Source organism: Paroedura picta, chromosome 10, assembly GCF_049243985.1.
Source record: "Paroedura picta isolate Pp20150507F chromosome 10, Ppicta_v3.0, whole genome shotgun sequence".
NCBI classification, from domain to species: domain Eukaryota; kingdom Metazoa; phylum Chordata; class Lepidosauria; order Squamata; family Gekkonidae; genus Paroedura; species Paroedura picta.
This window is the reverse complement of record NC_135378.1, coordinates 84,964,199-84,991,142: the sequence shown is the minus strand read 5'-3', so window position 1 is coordinate 84,991,142 and position 26,944 is coordinate 84,964,199. Positions and strand designations below refer to the sequence as shown.

General features: G+C 51.1%; 1 protein-coding gene across 1 annotated transcript; it reads left to right on the top strand.

Annotated features, from left to right (window-relative positions):
• The first annotated feature begins 429 nt into the window (after positions 1–429).
• On the top strand, positions 430–26,293 carry DDRGK1 (DDRGK domain containing 1). Its single transcript, XM_077301212.1, has 9 exons — positions 430–587; positions 3,799–3,957; positions 7,239–7,345; positions 8,774–8,875; positions 13,342–13,464; positions 15,372–15,410; positions 23,476–23,532; positions 25,398–25,446; positions 25,979–26,293. Exons 1-9 carry the CDS (start codon positions 500–502, stop codon positions 26,149–26,151), a joined length of 897 nt encoding a protein of 298 aa, XP_077157327.1. The 5' UTR covers positions 430–499; the 3' UTR covers positions 26,152–26,293.
• The last annotated feature ends 651 nt before the right edge of the window (positions 26,294–26,944 follow it).

Here is a 26,944-nt window from a genome sequence, read left to right as displayed (position 1 = left end):
TTTAGGGCCTGCTTGGGAAAGGCCGCATGCGGATTCCGTCAATGAACTTGCACACCGCACGCTTGCTTCCCCCGCAGGCAACAGCCTAGCCACCTCAATGAGACGCCCTGCCTACACAGATTTCTTTTTTAAAGTTCTTTCCCTTTATGAAATGCAAGGCTCTCAAAGTTTCCCATCCAGTCGCTTAGCATCCGGCGGCCTCCTCCTTATCCGTTAAAGCTCGTAATTCCGTTCCAACGGCCCGGGGGGCGAGAGGATCCATCCAATCAGGCGTCTCTGTAGCCGGCTAGAACATGGCGGGCAGAGGGGTCCTCGCGGTTGCTAGGCCACGGAGCGGCGGCGCAGTTCACGCCCCCCTTCCGGCCAAAGCGGGATGGGGGAGTGGGCGGGGCTTGACCCAGCTCGGCCAAGGATTGGGCGGGGGTCCTGCGAGCGGCTGACGGGAAGAGGCGTGGCCCAAGGAGGGAGCGAATGGGAGGGAGGTCACGTGGCGGGGAAAATGGACCCGGTGCTTTACGTCTTGGCGGCGGCGCTGCTGGCGGCGCTCATCGTCTTCGTCACCCGCCTCCGGGGGCAGGCGCGCGCCGGTACGAGCCGGGACCCCGCCCCTCTCTTTCCAGGGGGAGGGTGTGGCTTGTGGGGGGTAACGAGCCTACCTGGCAAGGCTGTTGTGGGGAATCCTGAATAGGTTCAGTGGGTGACCATCCTTCTAGCATGCAAAAGGGTTGTTCTAAGCAGGGGTAGTCATCCTGTGGTCCTCCAGAGGTCCATGGACTGCAATTCCCATGAGCCCCTGCCAGCATTCGCTGGCAGGGGCTCATGGGAATTGTAGTCCATGGACCTCTGGAGGACCACAGGTTGACTACCCCTGGTTCTAAGGATTCCTCATTAGGTTCAGTGGATGCTCCGTGCCGCTTGGCCTACTCTGCCTCCAGAGGGGCGTGGCTGAGCCTACCTGGCAAGGCTGTTGTAAGGATTCCTGATTAGCTTCAGTGGGTGCTCCACGGTCTGGTGTGGCTTGCTCTGTAGCCAAGAAGCCCTTGAAAAGGAGGGAGGCGTTTTTCCAGTGTCTGAGCTCCTTGCCTCCTGGGAACACATTGAATGAATTCTCCTGAGTTCATGCAGAGTGTTTTCTGTTTCTAACTCCACCACCACCCCCCCTGGCTTGAGGTCCTCGTGGTGAGGAGTGAAATGCAGAAGGGTTTCCAACTCCAGGCTGGAAAATCTCTGGAGATCTGCTTGCAGCTTCTGGTAAGGGGAGAAACCTCATCTGATATAATACTGGGCAATCTGCCCTTCAGAGCTGTCGTTTCCCCATGCAGAGCTGATCTCTGTAATCTGGAGAGCTGTGATCATTCTAGGAGATCTCCAGGCCCCACCTGGAGGTTATGAAACATGTTTTCATTTACATTTCCTCAGTAACACTGAGGAAATTTGCATGAAGATGTGTTTTATAGCCAGTCTGTGTTTTGACGTAACTGGATGAAAATAAAATACATTGTTCTGATTCACATCACAGCATTTTTCATCTTCTGTGCTACAGGCAAAGTTCTGACAAGTTGCTTTCTCTGTTCTCCCCTGGAAGTTGGCAACCCTAAGTGAAAGACCTTCTGCATGTGGTCAAGGGGGCTCTCTCTTTGTGTGTTTTCAGAGGGGAAGCTGCCTGAGGCACAGGAGAGAATGAAGTGCGAGGGAGGTAGTGGCTTGTACCTCATATCAGCTTTGTGAAGGCTCATGGTTTGGACACGCTCCCCTCTGTTTGGAACTCCCTGCAGCTAGAAAGCTAGCTCTGCAGGAAAAGAGTGGTAATAGAACCTTTCTGCTTGCTTGGCTGGTAGTTTGCTTGCAAGGTGCTTTTGATGAGAGAAACTCAAAAGCTGAAGGGTGACACTTTCTGAACGGAGTGGTGCAGTTGGTTATGTCCACTCATGCGCCATCCTGGATGAAGGTATCTGCAGCCTTATGGGGCCTGTACGCACCACACAGGGGCAAACTTGGATTGTGTCTTATCAGACTGCAGGTGTTGGGAGCTTAGCATTTTGTAATCTCTCCTCTTTATAAGTTTCCTTTACATCAGGGGTGGCCAAACTGTGACTTGCCAGTAGCTGGCAGGGGCTCATGGGAATTGTAGTCCAAGGACATGCGGAGAGCTATAGTTTGGCCACCACTGCTTTACATAATAGAACAGGGGTAGTCAAACTGCGGCCCGCCAGATGTCCATGGACTACAATTCCCAGGAGCCCCTGCCAGCAAATGCTGGCAGGGGCTCCTGGGAATTGTAGTCCATGGACATCTGGAGGGCCGCAGTTTGACTACCCCTGTAATAGAAGAAAGGGAGGAAAGCATGTTGGGGAGAGAAGTTGTAGAGTAGCTTTTTCTAAGTCAGGCCAATGTTCCACTTATCGGGAGGTGGGGGAGGGGGCCTCTTACACACTTGAAGCCACCTTCTCCTTCTCTTCTCCTTGCATAGTTTTGTAAGCCTCTCTCGTGCCACTCCTCCGTCATGATTTCTCCAAGTTAATATACCTTTAACCCAGCCTTTCCCACCTTTTTTTTACTGTTGAGAAATCCCTGAACCGTTCTTCAGGCTTCAAGAAACCCTAGAAATGGTGCAATCGTGCAGAATTGGGAAGCAAAGCTGTGGACACGCCCACCTGGGACCCCTCCCCTTCCTGCCCCCCCCATTGCCATCATTGGCCAATAAGGGGGTTTGACATGACCATGTATGGTCATATCAAGATAAATGTGTAACAAGTTTGTAAAAAATATATTCAAAATGAATTAACTCCCTCCCATTTAGGAAACCCTTCCAGGGCCGTCAAGAAACCCCAGGGTTTCACGAAAGCCTGCTTGAACCTTTCTACCTAGGGAAGGTTTTTGATCCTCATCATTTTAATTGTTTTAGATCTCACTCTTCTTTTCTCTGCTTAGGCTGACAACAGTCCTGTAAATTAAATTAGGCAAAGGGATGACTAGGCCAGAGTCACCCACCCAGTTAGCTTCCTGGTAAAGTGGGGATTTGAACCCGGCTCTCACATGAAGCTGTTTTATGCAATAAATATAGAGCTTTGATCCATCAAAGCTTTGAATCGTCCCGAGCCGGCTGGCCTGAGAGGGGTAGTATATAAGCCCAATTAATAAATAATAAATAAATAATGGTCAGTATTGTTTACTCATGAGCCTCTTGTGAGCCTCTTGTGGCGCAGGGTGGTAAGGCAGCTGACATGCTGTCTGAAGCTCTAACCATGGGGCTGGGAGTTCAGTCCCAGCAGCCGGCTCAAGGTTGACTCAGCCTTCCATCCTTCAGAGGTCGGTAAAATGAGTACCCAGCTAGATGCTGGGGGGTGAACGGTAATGACTGGGGAAGGCACTGGCAAGACCACCCGGCATTGAGTCTGCCAAGAAAATGCTAGAGGGCGTCACCCCAAGGGTCAGACATGACCTGGTGCTTGCACAGGGGATACCTTTACCTTTATTGTTTACTCAGATTAACAGTGACTCTTCAAGTGTCCCAGGCAGAGGTCTTTCCCATCACCTACAGCCCAGTTCTTTCGACTGAGACTGAACCTGGGATTTTCGGCATGCCAAGCAGATGCCACTGAGCCATGGGCCCTCTCCCTTTCTCTAGTGCATAGAAATAACACAACTTGGATCCCTTTTTTGTTTTTTGGCTCTTTTGGTAAGCCAGAGCACTCTTATCTCTGATGTTTGCATCTCGCTTGCATCAGGAAACCATCAGCTAAGAATCGGAGGGAACCGTGAACATGTTGTTCTAAATGTCCTCTTCTTTTTCTGCAGCTGATGATGAGCACCAGCAGAATGTGGCTGCAGCTGCTGCAGGGAGACCCCAGCCCCTCGCCCCCGAGCGGGGGGAGGGGATGCCCAGGCGCCGACGGAACATGGGGAGCCGGCTTCTGGCTCAGAGGCGGTCGCAGCAGGCAGAGGAGGCCGTGGAAGGTAACGGTGGGGCCTTGCGTCTCCTTGTTGGGTTCTTTTGCTCTGTTGCATTCTGGGAAGAGCGCCTAAGCTTGTGCTCACCTGGTTTGGCTCCGTCATCCGTAATCTGTGCAGTATTTTTCAGGTGGGAAATGAACTTGGGTCTGGAAAGGCTGAAATCCCTCAGAACCTGAATTCTGTGTCTTATCTCTTGCGTCTGTTTAAGCCTTAGTCGATTTACCTGGAATGTGGTGTTGGTGAGTTCCATGTATACTGTGGACCACCACAGAGACAAATCAGTGGGTTCTAGATCATGAAAACAGAAGCCATATTGGATCAGCCACAGGAAGCCATGTTGGATTAAACCAAAGCCATCTGGTTTAACACAGTGGCCAAAACCCAGGGGGCATCAGGAGTTCTAATATCAGGGCCAGAACTTCATAGGCCAGAAGATCATAAGAACATAAGCCAGTGGCACACCTTCATTTAATTAGGATAGGGACATAAGCTATGCTGGATCAATTGTGGGAAGCCATGTTGGATCACGCCAGTGGCCCATCCAGTCCAGTGCTCTGGGTCACACAATGGCCATCAAGAAGTTCACCAGCAGGGTCAGAACTGCAGAAGCCATCCCACTGTGCCCCCCCCCCCCAAACATCAAGAAGATAGAAAAACTTTTTCTCAATTTTTTTTTAAAATATAGAACAACCAGTAATGGGGTGGGGGTGGGGCATTTAAAAAAAAACACTATGAAATATTTTCTTAGAGAGAATGAATGGCACACTTTTAAACCAACATGTGACCAGCATACAAAAGGAGGAGAGGGCTGAGGGAGCCTGTTGCTTCTTGGACTCATTCATAAAAGGAGGATGTGACACTTCCCTCCCTGTGGCTTGTATCTGATGAAGGAGGTTTTGACTCCCACTGTCTCAAGAAGTGGTGGTGGCTCTGAGCACAGATCTCTCCAACAGAGGATTGGATGAACATCTCAAGCAGATCCCCATCACTGGGTATTGCCCCCAAGGTATAGATGGATTGCTCTGTCTGGGGTGGGAATGTCCCCCTCAAATTTTCACACACTCCTCCAGATTGCCAGTGTGTGATTAGGAAATTCCAGGAGACGTGAGGAATAGAAACTGTCTTTTTATGCTCCACTTTTCACTCCCCAAAGAAGCCCCAAAGCGCCTTTCCCTTCCTCTCCCCGCAACAGACACCCTGTAAGGTAGGTGAGGCTGGGGGAGCTCTGAGAGAACTGCTCTGCAAGAACACCTGGAAGAAAACTGACTAGCTCAGCTGGCTGCATGCTGAGGAGCAGGGAATCCAACCCGGCTCTCCAGTTTAGAGTCTGCTGCTCTTAACATGCTGGCTTCATCTGAAGATGAAGTCTAGGCAGGACAAATTTGGGGGTGTGGGAAGAACCTCAGCTAAGTACAATGCCAAAGAGATCCCCCCAGTAGCCATCTCCCCTGCCCCCAAGGGGAACTGATCTCTGTTGTCTAGACCAGGGGTAGTCAACCTGAGGCCTTCCAGATGTCCATGGACTACAATTCCCATGAGCCCCTGCCAGCATTTGCTGGCAGGGGCTCATGGGAATTGTAGTCCATGAACATCTGGAGGACCACAGGTTGACTACCCCTGCTCTAGACATCAATGGCAATTCCAGGAGATCTCCAGGTGACACCTGGAGGTTGGAGATGTCTCCATTCTCTTTGGTCACCTGGAGGCTAGCAACCCTGCCCACTGGCCCTTCCCTTCTCTAGACTTTCTGCATGCAGAAATGTATGCTTTATGAGTGAGAACCCCTCCCCGCACCCTACCCCACTGCTTTTGTTCTTGCTGGCTCCTGGGAACTCACGATCTTCTTTCAAGCCTCCCCATCACTCAGAATTTTCTAAGCCACGAAACTGAAAAACAGCACAAGGAGAAAGATGACGCCCCCCCCCGGCCAACTCTCCTTTTTGACGCGGCCGGGGTAGCGGCTGTGCTCCCCCCCCCTTCCAAATCTTCCGATTTCCATGCCTTTGTTCTGCCTGACGGTGCGCCGGCTGAATTCCTGAGCACGTCAAGAGCGGCGCGCAGGTGGCAGATCGACAGCTCTGAACTTTTCAACTCGGGGTGCGTCTCTTTGAAGTGCGAAGGCATTTCAAAAAGGATGAAATCTCGGGCCAGGGGAGCGCAGCGCTTTTGATGTCTTCAGGCTCGGCTGCTCATAATTTCTGTCGAATTATTGAACTCCCTTGAAGTCTTCTCAAAGGCCCGGCCCGGGTGGCGCTTAATTTCCCCATTCGGCAAAGGAGCTCTCCGGGGCCCCGGGAGATGGGAGCTGCATTCGGCTCTTGAGGATGGTCCATCGCCCAGGAATATTTTGCTCATCACTTGTAGACTTTTTGACTACAGTCAAAGGCAGGGGTCAGATTTCACGTGTCCCTTGGCTAGCAGCAGCAGGTGTTTTCATTGGCATAGTGGGGATATTTCTTAGCAATGGCAGGCTCAGGCCTTGCATAGAGTTGGAAGGGACCACCTGGGTCATCTTGTCCAACCCCCTGCACTATGCAGGACACTCACAACCCTATCGCTCGTTGACTCTAACCTGTCACCCCCTTGAACCTTCACAGAATCAGCCTCTCCGTCAAGAAGGCAGTGGTTAAATTTGATTCCTCACTCCTCCTCCACATGCAGCCAGCTGGGTGACTTTGGGCCTGTCTCAGTTCTCTTAGGGCAGCTCTCGTGGAGCAGTTCTCTTAGAGCTCACTCAGCCTCACTGACCCCACAGGACAACTGTTGTGGGGAGAGGAAGGGAAGGCAATTATAAGCCGCTTTGAGACTCCTTTGGGTAGAGAAAAGCGGCATATAAGAACCAACTCTTCTTTAGTAAAATTAGGGCTCTCTCAGACTCACAGCGTGTCTGTTGTGGGGAGAACAAAGGGAAAACAACTGGAAGCCGCTTGAGACTCCTTCGGGCAGTGAAAAGTGGGGCATGAAACCCTGCTTTTTGTCTTCTTTTACCCGAAAAGTTCTTGGTGCTGCTTAAAAGCGTGCAGCCCTTATGTATGCCAACCTCTGTCAATGATGAAGAACTATCTTATAAGCATCAGTGCGAAAGCAGATTGCCTGGGTTTGCATTCACAGCCTCAGATTCCACAATGAGCTGCCCAAGTCAGAGGAGCTCTATCAAGTTTCCTAAAAGCTGGGAGCTGGCTGATGCTCTGCTGCCCCCTCCCCACCCCCACGCCCGGGTGGCACAATCCTAACATCCTCTCCCGCTTTTCTTCCTCATCTTTTTTTTTTTTAATCGGACGCAGACGAGGACCACGAAGGGGAAGCGGCAGAGCCCCAGGTTTCTGGGAAGATCGGAGCGAAGAAACAAAGGAAGTTAGAGGAGAAGCAAGCCCGGAAAGCTCAGCGGGAGGTACGTTTCCCCTGCAGTCTGTGACGGAAAGGAAGAAGGGCCAGCAGGAAGCCCAATTCAGGATTTCTGCAGGAGCCACCTAGCTGGATTGCCAGTCCAGAACAGAGACTCATTCAGAGGTGCATACGTCGGCTTCCCCCGTAGGTGGTTCTGGCTTCTCTCTGTACCACCCCGAAACGTCACAGTGAGGGGTGGTATATAAATTGAACGAACGAACAAATGAACAAATGAGCTAACGAATCACCGGCGTGGTTCTAGCCAGTGTAAAGTTGTTGGCCATGACATGGCTGTGACTTTTAAGGGCGTGGGGATGCGCTGGCGTTGCCCACCCCCAGCCAAAGTTGATGAGAAGGAGTCAACACTGGAAGGGCAGCTCTTGCAGAGGCACAACGAGGAGTCCCCCCCCCCCCCGATGTATGTCGTAGTGACATGGTGGAGGGCGTGGGGGTGCTTAAGGGCCAGGACGCTTTAGCTAGAGATCAGATGTGTAATTAGCTGGGCAGCTACAGCTGTGATAGGATTGAGGCAGTTCTCAGGGTCTTTAAAATGGCCGCCAGTCAGCAAATAAACACAAGCATCAAGGCACAGAAGTTTGAGTTCAGTGGTGTTAAACTGGGGCATGCGTGCCAGCATTTGCACACATGCTAATTGAAGATCGACAGTGACCACATCAGCCAGGATCGTTGGTGAAGTAAACTTGGTAGTCCAGGCTTTCTCAGCCTGGGGTTTCTTGACGGCTCTGGAAAGGTTTCCCGAACGGATGGGAGTTATTTTTATATATATTTGTAAAGATCTGTTAAACATTTATCGGGTGATGTGCCAGTATATGGTTATGTTGACTTGCGCCTCTCCCCCTAAATGGCCAGTGATGGTCCTGGAGGGGGTGGGAAGGGGAGGAGCCCCAGGTGGGCATGAACACAGCTCTACTACCCAACTATATTCTACATCAGGGGTAGTCAAACTGCGGCCCTCCAGATGTCCATGGACTACAACTCCCAGGAGCCCCTGCCAGCATTCGCTGGCAGGGGCTCCTGGGAATTGTAGTCCATGGACATCTGGAGGGCCGCAGTTTGACTACCCCTGTTCTACATGATTGTGCCACTCCTGGGGTTTCTTGAAGCCTGAAGACTGTTTCGGGGGGTTCCCCACAGTAAAAAAAGTTGAGAGAGGCTGACCTAGAGCTTCTGCCCTTGCACGCAGAGAGACACGCACCTCGATCTACTTCCACCCAGGGGGCAATTTTTTACCCCCTGGTTGAAAAAAAGAATCAGGCCACTTCTGGGATTCCTCGAGGCCCGAAGAATGTTTCAGGGGGCTCCCAAAAGTTGAGACAGGCTGTGCTAGTGGGAGGGATTGGTTTCTTTTTAAAAACGTTTTGCTGAAGAATAAAATGTTGCCTTCCGTCTTCGCCCTCCTGCATCCCGAAAGGCAGAGGAAGCCGAACGCGAGGAGCGAAAGAAGTTGGAGCAGAAACGGGAGGAGGATCGGCGCATAGAGGAGGAGCGTCTGCACCAGGAGGAAGAGCGGAAGGTGAGTGCTTGGGCTTGCGGCGGGACTGCTTTTAGAAACGTCACGTATTTCTGCTGTGGCCACAGGGCATAACCAAGAGGAGATTATTGGTTACATTTTAAATGCTGTCCTTCTTCCAAAGAACCTGGGGCAGCGTGCTTTCCCCTTACACAAGTGGTTCTCAACCTGGGGGTCGGGATCCCTTTGGGGGCCGAACGACCCTTTCACAGAGCAAGCAGCAGGGCAAGCAGCTTGGCTGGGGAGGGGTTTGCCATACACACAACAGCCTTGTGGGGTAGACCGAGATAGAGCGTTGGTCTGTCTGGAGCAGCGGAAAAGAGCGAGATCGGCATGGTGGGACAAGAGGCGGAACTGAACTGAGAAACCCCGGAAAAAAACAATTTTTATTCAATCATGAACAATGGAACTTCATGCCATGGGTCAGTTTTGGTTTAATTTCTGTGAAAGAACACCTGCATAATTTTATGGTTGGGGGGTCACCACAACAGGAGGGTTGCGGCATTGGGAAGGTTGAAAACCGCTGCCTTACACACACACACACACACACACCTGTGCTTCTCTCCTCGCACTAGCCCTGCAAGGTAGGCTAGACTTTGAGCTTGGTACTGATCCAAGGTCACCCAGGACTGAACTTGGGTCATCCAGGCCTGAGTCCAATGCAGTAGTCAGTACCATGGCTGCCACAGAAGACGGGACCAGCCACCAAATTGCTGCCGCAGCTCGCCTTCAGTCACACACAGTTGAAAACCTGTGCCTTTGCAAAGCCGCATCCTTAAAAATCTGCATGGCCAGTCACACCTCCACGTGGCCCTGCCTTGACCCGGAAGATCCCAACTAGCTGAGTCTCATCATCAGACCTTGGAAGCTAAATAGGATGGGCCCTGCTTAGTACTTGGAGGAGAGGCCAGCAAGGAGGGTCACGGTTGCCACACAGAGGCAGGCAAAGGTAAACCACTTCGGTTTGTCCCTTCCCTTGATGGCTGGCCTGATCATATCGATCTCAGAGGTTAAGCAGGGGCAGCGGCCCCAGTCAGCACTTGCATGGGAAACCGTGAAGAAGTCCAGGGTTGCTACGTAGAGGCCGGCTCATCCCTCATTCATTCATTCATTCATTCATTCATTCATTCATTCATTCATTCATTCATTCATTCATTCATTCATTCATTCAGTAGATATCTATACCACCGCTCTCAGCATTGGCCGAATCGCAGCGGTTCGCAAGCATATCATAAAAATATCTCAACAATAAAAACACCGTTAGTTTAAAAATCCCCTAAAAAAACTGATCATCTTTATAAGAACAGTAATAAAATGGCAGTGCAAATGTATAAAAGTTTTTCCCTTCATCATTTCTAGTGGTTGGCGAGATGATATCTGTGGCTGAAGATGGTGGACAGGGAAGATGTGACACGGCTGAACTGATGAATACTTCATCTTAAGCCTGGAGGGAAGGGGACCCCGTTATTAAACGCCAGGAGTTCAGCCTTCTTGTGCCTTGAAAACCCACGCGGGGTGGCTGCACTTCCTACCACTGCCATTAACCCTAAGAATCTTTGCCCAGAGGTGTGGGCCGCCAGAATTTCCTGTGATGTGCACATCCGCCCCCAGCCTCTTCATTTTATAAAAATAATCTCACCTTTACTCAAACACAAGCGCCTTATAATAGTTTTGGGGCCCAGAAGCATTTTATTTGTTGTTAGGTGCGAGGTCATATCCGACCCATCGCGACCCCATGGATAATGATCCTCCAGGCCTTCCTGTCCTCCACCATTCCCCAGAGTCCATTTAAGTTTGCACCTACTGCTTCAGTGACTCCATCCAGCCACCTCATTCTCTGTTGCCCCCTTCTTCTTTTGCCCTCGATTGCTCCCAGCATTGGGCTCTTCTCCAGGGAGTCCTTCCTTCTCATGAGGTGGCCAAAGTATTTGAGTTTCTGACCCATCGCGACCCCAGGGACAATGATTCTCCAGGCCTTCCTGTCCTCTACCATTCCCCGGAGTCCATTTAAGTTTGCACCGACTGCTTCAGTGATTCCATCCATCCACCTCATTCTCTGTCGTCCCCTTCTTCTTTTGCCCTCAATCGCTCCCAGCATTAGGCTCTTCTCCAGGGAGTCCTTCCTTCTCATGAGGTGGCCAAAGTATTTGAGTTTCTGACCCATCGCGACCCCATGGACAATGATTCTCCAGGCCTTCCTGTCCTCTCCCATTCCCCGGAGTCCTTTTAAGTTCGCACCGACTGCTTCAGTGACTCCATCCAGCCACCTCATTCTCTGTCGTCCTCTTCTTCTTTTGCCCTCGATCGCTCCCAGCATGAGGCTCTTCTCCAGGGAGTCCTTCCTCCTCATGAGGTGGCCAAAGTATTTGAGTTTCATCTTCAGGATCTGGCCTTCTAAGGAGCATTTTACACTTTAGCATTCATACTTGAGGATAAAGTATTTTATATTTTAGTATTTTATACATTTTATACTTTAGCATTTTATACTTTAAAGTGCTTATTGTACTGTCGTGAGCTGGGTCCTGCTGTGACTTTCCTTGAAAGGAAGGAGCGTTGCTCATACCCTTCTGGGCGCACAAACTTCGAAGCACCTCTTCTGCTAATGGGATTTGAAACCTGACAACACGTTTCTAAAATAGCCGGTTTCCTCCAAAAAGCCCCAGCAGTTTGATAGACCCCGCTCTGCAGGACGCCGCACCCTGCCCCTGGCTCTTGGCTTCAGCTTCACGCGGGCCGGGGAATTTCCCTCCTGCCCTGGGAGTTTTTCTGGCGGAGGAAATGGTTTGCCACAGACACCGTATCGGCAAGGCTGAGCGTTTCATGTTGCAGAGTTGCCCTGCCGTCACCTTTTTTAAAAAAGGCCGCCTGTCTCTGCTTGGCCTTCCTCCGCTTTGCAAAGATTTTCCGTTACCAGTAAATCATGATTTTAAATTGTTGCATTTCTAAAATTCTGGGGTCCTTTTTTTAAAAACTAGAGAGCCAGTGTGGACTTCTAATCTGGCATGCCAGGTTCGATTCTGCACTCCCCCACATGCAGCCAGCTGGGTGATCTTGGGCTCGCCACGGCACTGAGAAAGCTGTTCTGACCAAGCAGTGATATCAGGGCTCTCTCAGCCTCACCCACCCCATAGGGTGTCTGTTGTAGAGAAAAGTGGCATATAAGAACCAACTCTTCTTCCTCAGTAATATCAGGGCTGAGGCTGCCATTTTGTGGCTGCCTGAGCCTTCTGAGGGAACCTCCAGGCTCAGAGGCACTAATCCACTGGATCCCAGAGCTGGGAGGCAACATCAGGGGAAGGCCTCAGCCTCTCTGCCCTGTGGCTGGCCCTGCAGAGGAACTGGCTGGCCCCTGGGTGAGACGGGAGGCTGGACTAGATAGACCCTCACTGGTCTGATCCAGCAGGGCTCTTCTGATGTCCTTATGAGGGGAAGGCCTCAGCCTTGGAGATTTTTAAACAGAGGCTGGAGAGCCATCTGACGGAGAGGCTGATTCTGGGAAGGCTCAAGGGGGGGGCAGGTGACAGTGGATGAGCGAGAGGGTTGTGAGTGTCCTGCACAGTGCAGGGGGTTGGACTAGATGACCCAGGAGGTCCCTTCCAACTCTGTGATTCTAGTACACCAGATGTGGCCTTCTGTACCAGCTGAAACTTCTGAGGTCCTCCCCAAGCCATCCCTGTGGAGGGAATGATGTGGCCAGCCTTCTGCGAGCATAATTCAGCACAGGTAAAGGTGGCCAGATCAAGGTGGATTGTGTGACAACTGGAACAGCGATTTGCGGAGTTCAGAAACTAACTCTCGATCTTGCACCCGTTCAGGGTCAGAACTGTTAACTGAAAAAAGATATGCTGGCTGGGGTTGGGGGGGGGGGGGGGGAGGGACTTCCTGTTCTCTGCAGAAGAAGCCAAACGTGCATATGCAAATGGGCAAAAAAGCTATAAGACCATCAGTCTCCTTTGCTGCAGGAGTTAGCACAAGCAGTCTTGCGGTTCACAGAGTTTGACTCCTGCGCTCAGGGGGAGAGGGCAGCTGAAGCACAGCTGGTGAAATGAATGGGGCAGATGGGGAGACTCTTTCCCAGTATTGTCTGCTTACCTGTGTGAATTTGAACCCCGTGCCCATGGCAAGGTAAGATGGGGATTAGCGGCTGTGAAATTAAAAACCTGGCTTGTGAGCTAATAAATGATGCCTGGTCCTCTCTTTCTTCAGGAATCCCAGAGTGGGAAGGGGCCATGCAGGCCATCTAGTCCCACCCCCTGTGGGGCCCGAATTGCTGTGGCCCTTCGGCCGCCGTGAAATTCGAAAACGAGCACTTTTTCCATTGCTGCTTTTTCAAAAAACGTCTCTCATGCTAACTTTGGCCTTCTCACCGCCGGTTTTGCTGTCGTTTAGCCACGTCCACGTGGAGCGAGAGGAAAATTTCAATATTTTTTTTTAAGACTAATACCAAATGAACCTGATTGCGCTTCCAGGAAGAAGAGAAGAAGAAGGCTAAAGAGGAGGAGGAGCAGCGGGAGCACGAGGAATACCTCAAGCTGAAAGAGAGCTTTGTCGTGGAAGAAGAAGGGGTGGACGAAGCCATGTCTGAGGAGCAGGTAAGTGACTCAGAGCAAACTTATGTAATGTTTGTGCTGAGATATATAGTTTGGTTTCTCAGCCACGGAAAGCCCCACATCTTGTGCACCTGGCGGCGGGTCATTCCCTTTGGGATGTGAGCAGTGCCGCCTCCCTTCCAGTGCTTCCAGCAGCAATTCCCCGTTTTGATACCCTTCTGGCTCATGCGCTCCTCTGTCGGTGCATGTGCTCTGTGCCGCGATGCCACCGAGATTTCTTTGAGGGAGCAGCGTCCCCTGCCCACCTCCCACTTTGAATGCGCCTACGTCGGGAGAGCTGACCATGCTGCAGAACCTACTCGGACCCTGACAGGGGAGCAGCTGCCCTGTTCACTCAGCCGCAGTGGCGCCACCGGAGAGCCTAGATAGGGATGCCATCCTCCAGGTGGGACCTGGATGTCCCCCGGGATTCCTGCTCATCTCCAAGGTAGAGAAATCAGTCCCCCTGGAGAAAATGGATGCTTTGCGGGGGGGGGGGAGGACTCTGTGGCATTGTCACCCACTGAGGTCCTTGTCCTCTGCCGTCTCTAGGAGTTTACCAACCTAGATCTGTCAACCTTAGCGCACCCCCCCCCAAAAAAAAAAAAATCAATACATTTGCCCCTAAACTGCTTTCTGTGGAATTAGCCAAGTTGGGCTACATGGGCCATTGGCCTGATCCAAGATGGCTTTTCTCATGTTCAAGTATCCCAAGAATACAATATTAGAATCCAGAGAATGGTATCTTGGCCATTTCTGCACAGCCCCCCCCCCTCCCCCGCATGCAAACAATTAGGGTTCTTCCCCTGACACATCCACATCTCTGTCCCATGAACTCAGTTCCAGATTAGAGATTGCATTTAACGCCGAACGCCAAATATGTTTGTATGCGCATCCTTTGAGCACATGGTATTTAAGCCTGTGGCATCTATAAAAGTTTTGTTTATCTTGCCACTGGCGACCCTTTGAAAAACCCCAGTTCCCTGCCCCAAGGAACATACAGTTGAAATTCCTCACGGCGGGAACAGCGACAGAGGAAAGAAAAAGTTCCATACAAGCAGACCATGCTTGAGTTGGATCCCCAGCCGATGGCTTCACCTTAGCAGCAGGTTTCACAGCAGGAGACAGAATAGCCAAATCCCAGGCAAGCTCACAGCTTAATCGGCTGTCTTTTCTGAAAATATCTGAGTCCGAACGAAGCATTGGGACATTTTTGCACCACTGGAAAGGGACAAAGCCACTGCGGAGAGAGTCGTGGCAGTTCTCAATAGTGGGATCTGCTTCTGAATGATCAGTAAGACTCAGGCAGGCGCATGGCTGGAACATGAGCAGCATCCCCTCTCTCCTCCCAGGAGAATTCAGTCGTAGGAGTTTGGGAACTGCTGCCCGGCAGGGCTTTCCAAATTCTCTCAATTGAGTGTGCCCAGGAGGGGATGGAGGTCGGGGGGAGTGTAGGAAGAAGAAGAAGAAGAGTTGGTTTTTATACCCCGCTTTACATTGCCCAAGGGCGTCTCAAAGCAGCTTACATTCGCCTTCCCTTCCTCTCCCCACAACAGACACCCTGTGAGGGAGGTGAGGATGAGAGAACCTCTGAGAGGACTGCTCTGTGAGAACAGCTCTATGAGGGCTGTGACTAGCCCAAGGTCACCCAGCCGGCTGCATGTGGAGGAGGGGGGAATCGAACCCGGCTCGCCAGATTAGAAGCCGCTGCTCTTAACCACTCTGCCCCGCTGGCTTGGTTGTTGCAGGAGGGCCTGGGGCCTTAGTCCTCCTTGCAATTCTCTTTTTTGCATGGCTTTGCTGTTGCAATCAGATTTTTGGCACGGGTTGTTTTTGATCGTAAGCTGGGTTTTAGTTTCTCATGCTTCTGACATGTCTGAATTAACGACTGTTTCTCTTGCTGTGCCCAGTCACGTAGTTTCCTCACGGAACTGCTCGACTACATTAAGGTACGTGACCTCTCCCTCTCGCCTCGCCTCTTTCTAATTTTGTTTAAACAGATAAACCCTTGGCAGGACCGATCCCTGTTGCTTTGACAATCACATACTGTCCTGCAGACAGAGGTTGCACAGGGGCCAATCCCCACCATGCCCCTGTGTCACCAATCGCTGCTACTCACAGATCAGCCATATTGGTCTGCAATAGAGAACATCGATTCAAGTCCCATAGTACCTTTGAGACCCACAAGATTTGGGGGTTAGAGCTTACATCCCCCCTCTCAAATCTTGCTGATTTTAGAGGTGCTGCTGGGCTTGATTCTAGCTATTTGCTGGTCTGCTGCGGGTTGGGGTGGGGTGTGGTTAGGCCTTCAGCCCCCTTCCGTTTCTTCTCATGCGACTAGAGAACTGGGATTGGGACTGTTGGATTGCATCATCTTGCATCTGCTTCCTTTGTTGTTTATTTCTTTGCCTGTTTGTAAATTCGATTTGTAGGCCTCCCCACCGTAGGATCAGGGCAGCTAACAGCGACGAGCAAGGGAAAATAGTAATGTAAAATTATTGAAAACAAAGAGCATCTTAATTTAAAAAGACAAACCCAGCAGTCTGTGGGGAGGTAAAAGGAACCAGGAAGGTGCCAACTGCCAACCGTAAGCCCTGAGGAACAACTCAGGTTCCCAGGCCCCGTGGAATTGTAAGAAGTCCCGCAGGGCCTGGATCTCTATGGCAGAATGTTCCACCTGCCTGGGGCCAGGGCTGAAAAGGCCCTGAAAAGGTGCACTTGTTTCAGAACAGGCACCACCAGGAGGTTTGCCGCTTGGGAGCATCCAGCTCCAAAGAGGTATGTTGGGCGGGGCAGTCTCACAGGTACACAAATTCGACTTTGTTGATCTTAGAGGTACCGCGGGAATCGAACTTTTTTTTTGTCCTCCAGGGAAGAAGTATTTCTTTCTTCCATCCTTCTGCTGTAGCTCTTTGCTTCAGGAGCTGTAGATTAGTTTGGGATATCCTCTGTCGCCATTTGGGGTTGCTCATTATTGCCCTGCGGCTTTTACGTTTGACGTTGCGTCTTTTCGTATCGTCACAGCTCTTTGGTCTTCGATGCTGCTCAGTTGCTGGTCCTCCCTCCCCCCACCCTTTATACTACTTTTAGTCCAAGAATAAGAAATCAGTCTTTTGCCATCAAGCACTGAATTATTCTCTCTTGGACGGACCAGATCCAAGGGGATGAAATTAATGCAAAAGAAATTCCGTCTCAACCTCCAGAAGAAGTTCCTGACGGTCAGAGCGGTTCCACAGGGGAACAGGCTTCCTCGGGAGGTGGTGGGTTCTCCCTCTTTGGAGATTTTTAAACAGAGGCTGGAGAGCCATCTGACGGAGAGGCTGATTCTGTCAAGGCTTAAGGGGGTGGCAGGTGACACTGGATGAGTGATAGGGTTGTGAGTGTCCTGCACAGTGCAGGGGGGTTGGACTAGATGACCCGGGAGGTCCGTTCCAACTCTGATTCTAGGATTCTAGGTACTATTAGGGTTGACTCCCTTATGTTTTGTGACTGGCTCCGCCTCCTGGGGCCGCTATAGAATAGTGGGTTCCGCCTCTGGCAGCGGACATTTTGCAGTTGCCCTGTCTTCGAATTCCAAAGGCCCCCCCCAGCTCGGGGACCCCTGCACTAGACAGACACATCAAAATGGCATGGAAAGTCGCACATTTCATTCTTTTTTGGGGAAAAGATCAGGAGATACTGCCCCGTCGTAAAATAAAGCCAACTGGGGGCTTGCTGCCAGTCTGGAGAATTTCCCGAATCTTCAAAAGCAGCCTCTTACTCAGCGCTGAGTTCTGCCTCATGTGGCCGGAACGTAAATCTCTTAAACAATAGTGGGGATTTTTTTTTTTTTAAGAATAATTCACATAATGACAAGGCAGAGACCAGCACGATACCTTGATTCTTTCCGGCATCCAGGAGTTCTCTTAAAAGCACCCGGGAGAGATCCTTTGTGGCAAACCTTTTAATGGCTACAGGTGTTGTGATTTGGGAAACGCAGGGCTCCCCCTCGAGCTGCTCGAGAGAGCTGAAAGAGGAGGAATTGACGGCTTGCCGACAATTGTGCGGCCCCCAATTTAAGGTTGTTTTATACGTTTGATTTGTTGAATGTTAATATTTTGTAAGCCGTTGTGAAAGCCTCTCCCCCCCCCCCTCTGGCTGAGCATATGGGCTAGAAATGTAATAATAATAATAAATTAGGGTGGGCATCAGACACAAAGACAACTGCTCAGATGCGTGGTCTCGTTTCCCCTTAATTACGTGAGTCGTTTTTGCAGCCGGGATCTCTGTGCTGTGAGCTCCCAGGACTTAAACATGAATATTTAAAACATACCAATGGGATGACCTGCAGCGTTCCCCACCAGATGAACATTAGCTTGAAATCCATGCTCAGCCGTGAGCTCTCAGGGTGACCTTGAGCATACAAGGCTGTCTAGACCGGGAGTAGTCAAAGTGCGGCCCTCCAGATGTTCATGGACTACAATTCCCATGAGCCCCTGCCAGCAAAGGGCCGCAGTTTGACTACCCCTGGTAGACTTTCAACGTTTTCGTGTCCAGACTTTAGCTATTTTACCAGGGTAGACCCAACGTAGTGTCCGTGGGCACAATAGCCCCTCCCCCCCTGACACTTTCTGAGAGTGGGCGGGGCCAGGGAAGGCTTTTGCCCAGCAAGACTTCTGATTGGCCGTCGGCTATTTGATTGGCTGTGCAGCTTTCTAGAAACGTTGCTTTGCCAGCGGCGGCTACCACAGTGCAGGGATCCTCACCATGTGGCCGAAGGGAAGCTCCGGCAGCCGTTTTGTGATTGGCCCTGCCTCGTTCAGCAGCCATTTTGTGGCTGCACCCACCGCCCTGCGTCAGAATGCCAAAGGTTGGGTGTAAAGGGCGAGTCAGGGAGACCTGCCTCGCAAGGTGGGTGTGTAACAATCCCGCAGAAAGCTTGTATGAGCTAGCATGGAATCATAGAGCTGGAAGGAATCTCCAGGGTCCTCTAGTCCAACCCCCTGCAGATTGCAGGAAATCCAGGTAGGGTGTCAGACTTGGATTCAGGTTCCTGCTCATCAACGTCACCCAACCAGAGACCTTGGGCTGGTTGCTTTCTCAGTGTAGCCTTGACCACACAGGGTTCCCCTAAGGTGGCATTGCCAGCTTGCAAGAACCTGGAGTTCTCCTGGAAATGTGTCCAAATACGGCTGAATTCCAGGCTTCAGCTCTCAGTCCCCATGAAGGAAATGGCAGCTTTGGAGGGTAGATTCCGTGGCCTTGCATCTCTTGGCTCTGGCCCCCAAATCTCCAGAAATCTCCCACCTTGGAGTTGGCTAAGGAGATAACACCCCCATATCACATCCAGAGTTTTGTAGCAGAAGGGGCTGCGTGCAGATTGAATGGGATGTTGCAGGGCACCCGTGACTTGCAGAAATTCAGGCCTGCTTCGAAAGAATTTTGGATTGCAACCACCAGGGAAATCTGAGACTCACGAGTAGAGGCATTGCTGGATCAGAGCGCATTGATGCAGGGCAGCTTCCTGTGAGGGGAGGGCCCGGGGCTAGAGGACATCACATGCTCGGCGCATGAGGGTGAGAGGACATCTGCACTTTGCCCATAGTCCGTTCCGAGTTTGATCTTCGGTTAAAGAATCTCGAGAAAGACATTTTGATACCCATGCCGTTGGCCCACTTTCCACACAAAAAGAAGCTTGATCTCGGTGAATTGTTTGTGGGCAGGAGGTGAACGGGTGGGGAGAAGGGGGTGGATCCTGAGACCCTGGAGAGCAGCTGCCGGTCTAAGTAGGAAATACTGACCTTGCCAGACAAACAGTCCAGTTCTGTGACTGGCAGCTTCACGTGTCTTCATATGTGGGGTGGGCGTTTCCAGGTAACGTCCAACCTGACTTTTCTGTTTTGCTTCTCTCCTGAAGAAATTCTCTCTTATCTGGCACGTGCAATTTATTAATTTTTTTGCAAAGTACATACTGAATTCTAAAGGTCACAGAAACCTTTTGGTGCGGCTTCCTGTGGGCGTACTCGCCTGTCAGGTTTCTAGCAACTTGAATTGCCTCATTTTAGCACTTGCAACAATCCCTTCAACTGGTGGTGTCTGGAAACGGAAAACCTGAACTGGTGCATGTTCCTTTGGAGATCGTTTCTAAAAAGGAAGAGGGGGGAGATGAGGCATAGAACATGCATTGAGGGTTGGGTTGGTCTTTCGCATGAAATGCACAAAGTGCATGCTTCACAGGCAGTGACCATGGTTAAAAGGTTCATTTACCTTTTATGTATCACAAGCCTAGTTGGATTTCACGGCTAAACATTACTGAACCAGCGCCCCCAGGAAAGAGCATGCTCTGTAGCAATAACTGAAACCTTTTTGCCCTTCTCTTGCCCACAGCTTGTATCAGGCTTGACTGCCCTGTAGACAGTCTGGTCTCCCCTGGCCGGGACATGAACACATGTAGCCGCCTCCCATGGAATCAGACCCCTGCTCCATCAGTGTCAGGGTAGCCTGATCGGACCAGCAATGGCTCTCCAGGGTCCCAGACAGAGGTCTTTCCCATCTTCTACTGCCCAGTCTTTTAACTGGAGATGCCGGGGATTGAACCTGGTACCTTCTTCATGCCAAGCAGCTGCTCTTCCACTGAGCCACAGTCCTTCCCCATGGCTCTCCAGGGTCTGTGGAGGTCTTTCCCATTACCTCCTGCCTGATCCATATATGTGGAGATGCCTGGGATTGAACCTGGGACATTGCGTACAAATCAGATGCTCTGCCACTGAGCCACAGCTTCCCCCATTAATCTCCTGTCGTGAGCGGGTTCCTGCAGAGTGTTTTGTCAGTGCTGTGCAGCCTCCCTTTCAAATATTTATCGTGTTGCGTGACCAGGAGACACGAGGATTGTTTAACAGCCGGGCAAGAGATGTTTGGAGGCCATTGCCTGCCTCCGCGTCACTCCCCCTAGTGTTCATTGGAGGAAGTGCCACCCAAATCCTTGGAGCTCTCCCACTCAAATACTAGCCAGGGTCAGCCCTGCTGAATTTCCAAGATTTGATAGAACTGGTCAAGTGCCTAGTCCTCATGAGGAGGTAGAGCCTCTGCTTGGCATGCAAAAGGGCCCAGGTTCATTCCCCGACATCTGCAATTAAAGGGTATCTGACAGTAGGAGACATGAAAGGTCTCAGACCCTGGAGAGAGCAGCTGCCAGTCTGAGTAGGCAATTCTGGCCTTGAGGGCGCATGGGTCCAGTCCCGTGCAAGGCAGCTTTATGTGTTCATGTGTTTTTCCCACTGTTCATATTGCTTTGAGTGCTGTAGGACAGGGGCAGTCAACCTGTGGTCCTCCAGATGTTCATGGGCTACAATTCCCATGAGCCCCTGCCAGCATTCGCTGGCAGGGGCTCATGGGAATTGTAGTCCATGAACATCTGGAGGACCACAGGTTGACTACCCCTGCTGTAGGATAGAAAGGCAGCTAATAAATGTTTTCACTAAATAATACAAAACATTAGAGGACTCTTTTTAAAAGAAGATGTGCCGATCCCTGGCAGTTCCAAGCTCTGAGAACTGGTTTTCATAGACTGGTTCTGGAGTTGCATGTTCAGTCCATGATGCTGAGTTCTCTAGCTTGGCTGTATCTGACTTCATAAGCTAGGAAGCACGTGAGCCTGGGTTTTTAGGCGACGTTTGATCTTCTTCCCTCGCGCTGTCTTTTGCTTCCTTTTTTTTTTTTTTTAAGCTGCCGTTTCCCCCTCCTTCCTATAGAAGCCAGAAATAGAACTTCAGGAATAAATATTTCATAGCCAGAATTTGAGCCAAGAACTCAGCTTGACTGGGAGAGCGTCCCGTCCCCAAGATATATAAGAATAATAATCACAAAAGCTGGAATTAAAAGCTCACGGTTAATTTGTGGAGCTCTCTGCCATGGGATGCAGTGGACGTAGGAGATGGGGCTCAGTGGAAGAGCCTCTGCTTGGCATGTCGAAGTTCCCCGGTTCAATCCCCGGCATCTCCAGTTGAAAGGACCAGGCAGGAGGGGATGGGAGGGACCTCTGTCTGAGACCCTGGAGAGCCAGGGAGAGGAGCTGTGGCTCAGTTGAAGAGCCTCTGCTTGAGAAGAAGAAGAAGAAGAAGAAGAGTTGGTTCTTATATGCCGCTTTTCCCTACCCGAAGGAGGCTCAAAGCGGCTTACAGTCGCCTTCCCTTTCCTCTCCCCACAACAGACACCCTGTGGGGTGGGTGAGGCTGAGAGAGCCCTGATATTACTGCTCGGTCAGAACAATTTTATCAGTGCCGTGGCGAGCCCAAGGTCACCCAGCTGGATGCATGTGGGGGAGCGCAGAATCGAACCTGGCATGCCAGATTAGAAGTCCGCACTCTTAACCACTACACCAAACTGGCTCTCACCAAACTTGGCCTGCAGAAGGTCCCCGGTTCAATCCCTGACATCTCCAGTTACTCCCACCAGGCAGGAGAGGATGTAGAAGACCTCAGCCTGAGACCCTGGAGAGGGCCTGCCAGTCTGAGCAGACAGGAGTCACCATGACGGATCAAAGGTCTGATCCAGTATAAGGCAGCTTCATGTGCAGGGAGCCTTTAGCTTTAGAAGCTTTAATGAAGAGCCAAAAAACCTCAGAACCTCTTTATGCAAAAGTGGCATTGCTCTGAATACCAGATTCTGGGGCCCATAATCAGTGCGAGTGGCTGGCTTTGTGTCTTGCTTCCCCAAAACATTTATCTGATCCCTGCTGGGTTAGGGTGGGACTGTGGTATTCTTACCTTCCTTAGGAAATGATCTCTTCTTTTATGCACTATCAAAATGGGAAAGTGTCAGCCCGTGATTTTATGTTCTCGGGATGGTTCATGCTTGCTTTCAGGAGAACTGGGTAAACCTATAGAGGAGAGGTCCACCAGTGGCTATCAGAGGGAGCACTCTGTGTGCAGCAGGGATGCCCTGTGTTCTTGATGCTTGGGGGGCCACAGTGGGAGGGCTTCCGGAGTTCTGGCCCCACTGGTGGACCTCCTGATGGCCTCTGGACTTGAGCCACTGAGTGACACAGAGTGTCGGACTGGAGGGGCCACTGGCCTGATGCAATATGGCTTCTCTTATGTTCTGATATAGAGAATAGGTCCGTCCGTGGCTATTAGCCATAGCTTATAGAGGGTGCATTCTGTCTGAGGCAGGGATGTTGTGTATTTTTGTTGTTTGGAGGGCAACGGGGGGGGGGGCGGTCTGGAGCTCTAGCTCTGCTGGTGGACCTCCTGAGGGCACTCGGATTTTGGCCACTGTGTGACACAGAATAGAGGCCTGGATGGGGCCATCGGCCTGATCCTTCCCTTATGTTCTAATGATCCAAAACAGGGGTAGTCAACCTGTGGTCCTCCAGATGTTCATGGACTACAATTCCCAGGGGCTCATGGGAATTGTAGTCCATGGACACCTGGAGGACCACAGGTTGACTACCCCTGATCTAGAACACACAGATTTGTCCTTTCGGTAGTTCACGGTATCTGTAAAACTCTTCTCCGACGCCACAGTTCAGATGAACCAAGTAAGACTCAAAGGAATAATAGATAAGGAGCAGGGTTCTGGGATCACTGGCTTTCGTAGATGTCTCCGATTTCCTTGGTTACATTTGCAAAGCCCCCCCAGAGCTTTGTATGAGTCATGGCTGAGTCCCCAGATCCATTTTGAGTTGCACGCCTCCAGCCATTAAAAAAAATCCATAGATGTAATGAACCTCTGAGCATGACAGATGCGGCTCCCAGCATGCTGGCAGGGGCTCATGGGATTTGTAGTCCATGGATGTCTGGAGAGCCACCGTTTCATCAGCCTGGGTGTAATGGCTCTCCTTCCGGAAAGCTGTTGGATTTTCAGGCAGTGGGAATCCGATGCCCACTCACAGCGCTCTGGAGAAGCCCTTTGCTGGCAGATCAGTGTGCAGTCAAGACGGAGGCTCGCAACAATAATTTAGTCACCGTAGGAAGGGGTTCATCTCAACAAAGCATTTTTTGGCCAGCCCTTTTCATCTCCCGTTTCTTTTCGCAGAGCATGAAGGTGGTTCTTCTGGAGGACCTGGCTTCTCACATGGGACTCAGGACGCAGGTACATGTTCTCACGAGAGCGCGTGGCAGAATTGTGTGCTTTGGAAGCACCACAAGGGGGCCACTGAAAAGGTTCAAGCTCTTCCCATCTCATGCCCCCCCTAGTTTCCTGTCTGAACAGGATACTGTGACATCGTGTCCTGCGCATTTCCCATCAGTGACAGCCAGTGGCGCGGGCAGAGAACTGCAGTGGGCAATGTTGGAGGGGAGCCACGGCCATCTGCCATGGAACAGTCTGATTCGATGTCCGTGGTACCTGATACCAGCTTTTTGCAGCCTTTTGACCGCGGAGGAACCCTTGAAATACCTTTCAGCCTTCAAGGAATCCAGAAGTGCTATCAGGTGGCCACGCCTCCCTGCCACGCCCCCAAGAAGTGATATCACCCAGGCACTCTCACTGGATGTGAGCAGGCCACTCCCACATCACAGGAAGTGATGCCAGGCCTCCCTTTCTCCAGTGCTGCCAGAATAGACATGTCTAACCCCGCCCCTACCTTTGACTGCCATGTAGTACTGTAATAATTGCATTGCTAGATTTGCCAACTTCCAGAAAGGGGCCTGGAGACCTCCCTCTGTTATGAGTGATCTTCCAGAGACAGAGATCAGTTCAACTGGAGGAAAGGGCTGCTTTGCAAGGGGGACTTTGTGGCATGACACCCCATTGAAGACCTTCCGTTCCCTAAACCCTGCTGTCTTCAGGCTCCACCCCACTCCCCAAATCTTGGTGTTTCCCAACCCACAGTGGGCAGCCTCAACTCAGTGTGCACCCCATCCAGACCCCTTGCCCAACCATGCCATGGCAGGCTGCCATTCAAGCTGAGCAGAACCTCTAGATCAGGGGTCCTCAACCCCTGCAAAGGCCATGGTACCGGGCCAACAGCGGCCGCACCTTCCCCCCCCCCCCCCGCAGCGAGAGGGGGGGAAGAGTCAGGCCCGGCCGCCGGCACGCCAGCGACGCAAATGCGCACGCGCGGAGCTGCCGCGCATGAGTGTTTGCGCCCCCTGCTGGCGAAAACGCGCACGCGCAGCAGCTCTGCGCATGCTTGTTAGCGCCACCTAGTGGCGAAAACATTCATGCGTGACAACTGCGCGTGCGCGTTTGCGAGCAGCGGCGGCTGGGCCGCCGGCTCTTTCCCACCCTCGGAGGCGGTCCCTGACTACAAGAAGGTTGGGGACCACGACTCTAGGTCAGACTTTTTCAACTTTTTTTTACCCTTGAGAAACCCCTGGGACATTCTCCGAGAAACCCCAGAAGAGACACGATTGTGCAGAAGATGGTTGGGAAGCAGAGCTGTGGACACGCCCACCCAGAGCCCCTCCCCTTCCCACCCCCTCCAGGCCCGTCATTGGCCATTGGGGGGGGTCTACATTACCATATATGATTATATCACGAAAAATGTTTAACATTTTTTAAATATATATATACAAATTAATTAACTCCCACCCATCCGGGGAACCTTTTCAGGGCCGTGAAGAAACCCCAGGGTTTCACGAAACCCTGGTTGACAAGGCCTGGTCTAGACTGAAATGTGTTAGGCCCTGTTTTTTTGGCCTTATGCTGCACATGTTTGACTGATGTGTGTATGTGACCTCCAGGGAAAAGAAGTGTTCCCTTTTTATGGGTTTTTAATATTTTTTATTACCTTGAGCTCTGTTTAGTTAATCCTTTTTAGTTAATGTACTTTCATACGTTTGCACCTCTTTGGTTCTCAGGCTGGGTTTCTGGCCTTCCCTTCTTTTCCGCTGTCTGTCCCTTAAAACGTGCGGCCGACAGGCCTCTGTGGAAAGGCAGGCAGGGTCTAAAAGCACCCTGAGGCTCCTGCAGGAACGAGGCGTGTCGCTTACCGGATTGTTTTCTCTCAACAGGAAGCAATTAACAGAATACAAGACCTGATGGCAGATGGAACGCTGACAGGTACCAGCGAAAACATGATGGGGGTTGGGTTGTCTGGCTTAGCTGGAAGCAGACGTCTGCCGCCCGGTAGCCGCACACCTGAACGTCTCTTCTGTTGGTTTCATCTTCGGGGGGGGGGGGGGGTTGCTGCCTTTCCATCTCACGGCCTGCTAGGGGTAAATTTTCAGCTGCTCGTATTCAAAAATGCATATATTTCCGACTGGATTCAAAACACCAAATGGCATGTTAAAAATCGCTTTTGGGAAGACTCAAACGTCAGAGGCTGTGGGGGGGGGGTAAGAGTTGCAATCTTCTAAAGCAGGGGTAGTCAAACTGCGGTCCTCCAGCGTTCGCTGGCAGGGGCTCATGGGAATTGTAGTCCATGGACATCTGGAAGGCTGCAGTTTGACTGTCCCTATTCTAAAGGATTTGTAGAAGGCCATGATGCAGTGGTAGGACATCTGCTTGGCATGTAGAAGGTCCATTAGCTCATTATTAGAACAAATAATCGTTAGACTTTGGAGCTGAATTCATTGTCTGGCCTCATCTGCAGGTGTTATCGACGACCGTGGCAAGTTTATCTACATCACGCCAGACGAGATGTCCGCGGTGGCCGAATTCATTCGCCGGAGGGGCCGCATCTCCATCACCGAACTGGCTCAGCAAAGCAATTCTCTCATCAACCTCGAACCTGAGGCCAGGGCCATCGCTAAGGGAGCGGCCTAAGAAAACCGGGATCCCGCCGCAGGGAAATAAACGGTGATCAGAGGGAACACAGCCAAGTCTTCACATGTTTTGTATAGCTTTCAGAGTCTTTTGAATATGGCTTTTGTTTTGCAATCGCAAGGAATGATTCACTCTTTGAAAAGGTTTTTTTTTTTAAGTTAATGGATATTCATCTGTTTATTTGCAAAGTTCACATCCCTGCTTTCTGCCCTCACAAGGACCAACAAAATAGCTAGCAATTTGAAACTAGGCATGATCTGCTTGGTATGGTAGTTAAGAGTGGGGATTTCTAATCTGGTGAGCTCGGTTTGATTCTGCACTCCCACACGTGCAATCAGCTGGGTGACCTTGGGCTCACCACGGCACTGATAAAGTTGTTCTGACCAAGCAGTAAGGGCTCTCTCAGCCTCACCCACCCCACAGGGTGTCTGTTGTGGGGAAAGGAAGAGAAGGCAATTGTAAGCCACTTTGAGACTCCTTCGAGCAGAGAAAAGAGGCATATAAGAACCAACTCTTCTTCTTCAGTAATCTCAGGGCTCTCTCAGCCTCGCCCCCCTCACAGGGTGTCTGTTGTGGGGAGAGGAAAGGGAAGGAGATTGGAAGCTGCTCTGAGACTCCTTTGGGTAGAGAAAAGCAGCAACTAAGAACCAACTCTTCTTCTTAAAACCATTCCACTCACCCAACCTGAACACATGTCATTAAAAAAAAAGAATTAAAAGGTGCATAAAGGTAAAGGTATCCCCTGTGCAAGGTGCATTGAGGCCTAAAAACAGATTTAAAATATGCAGAGACC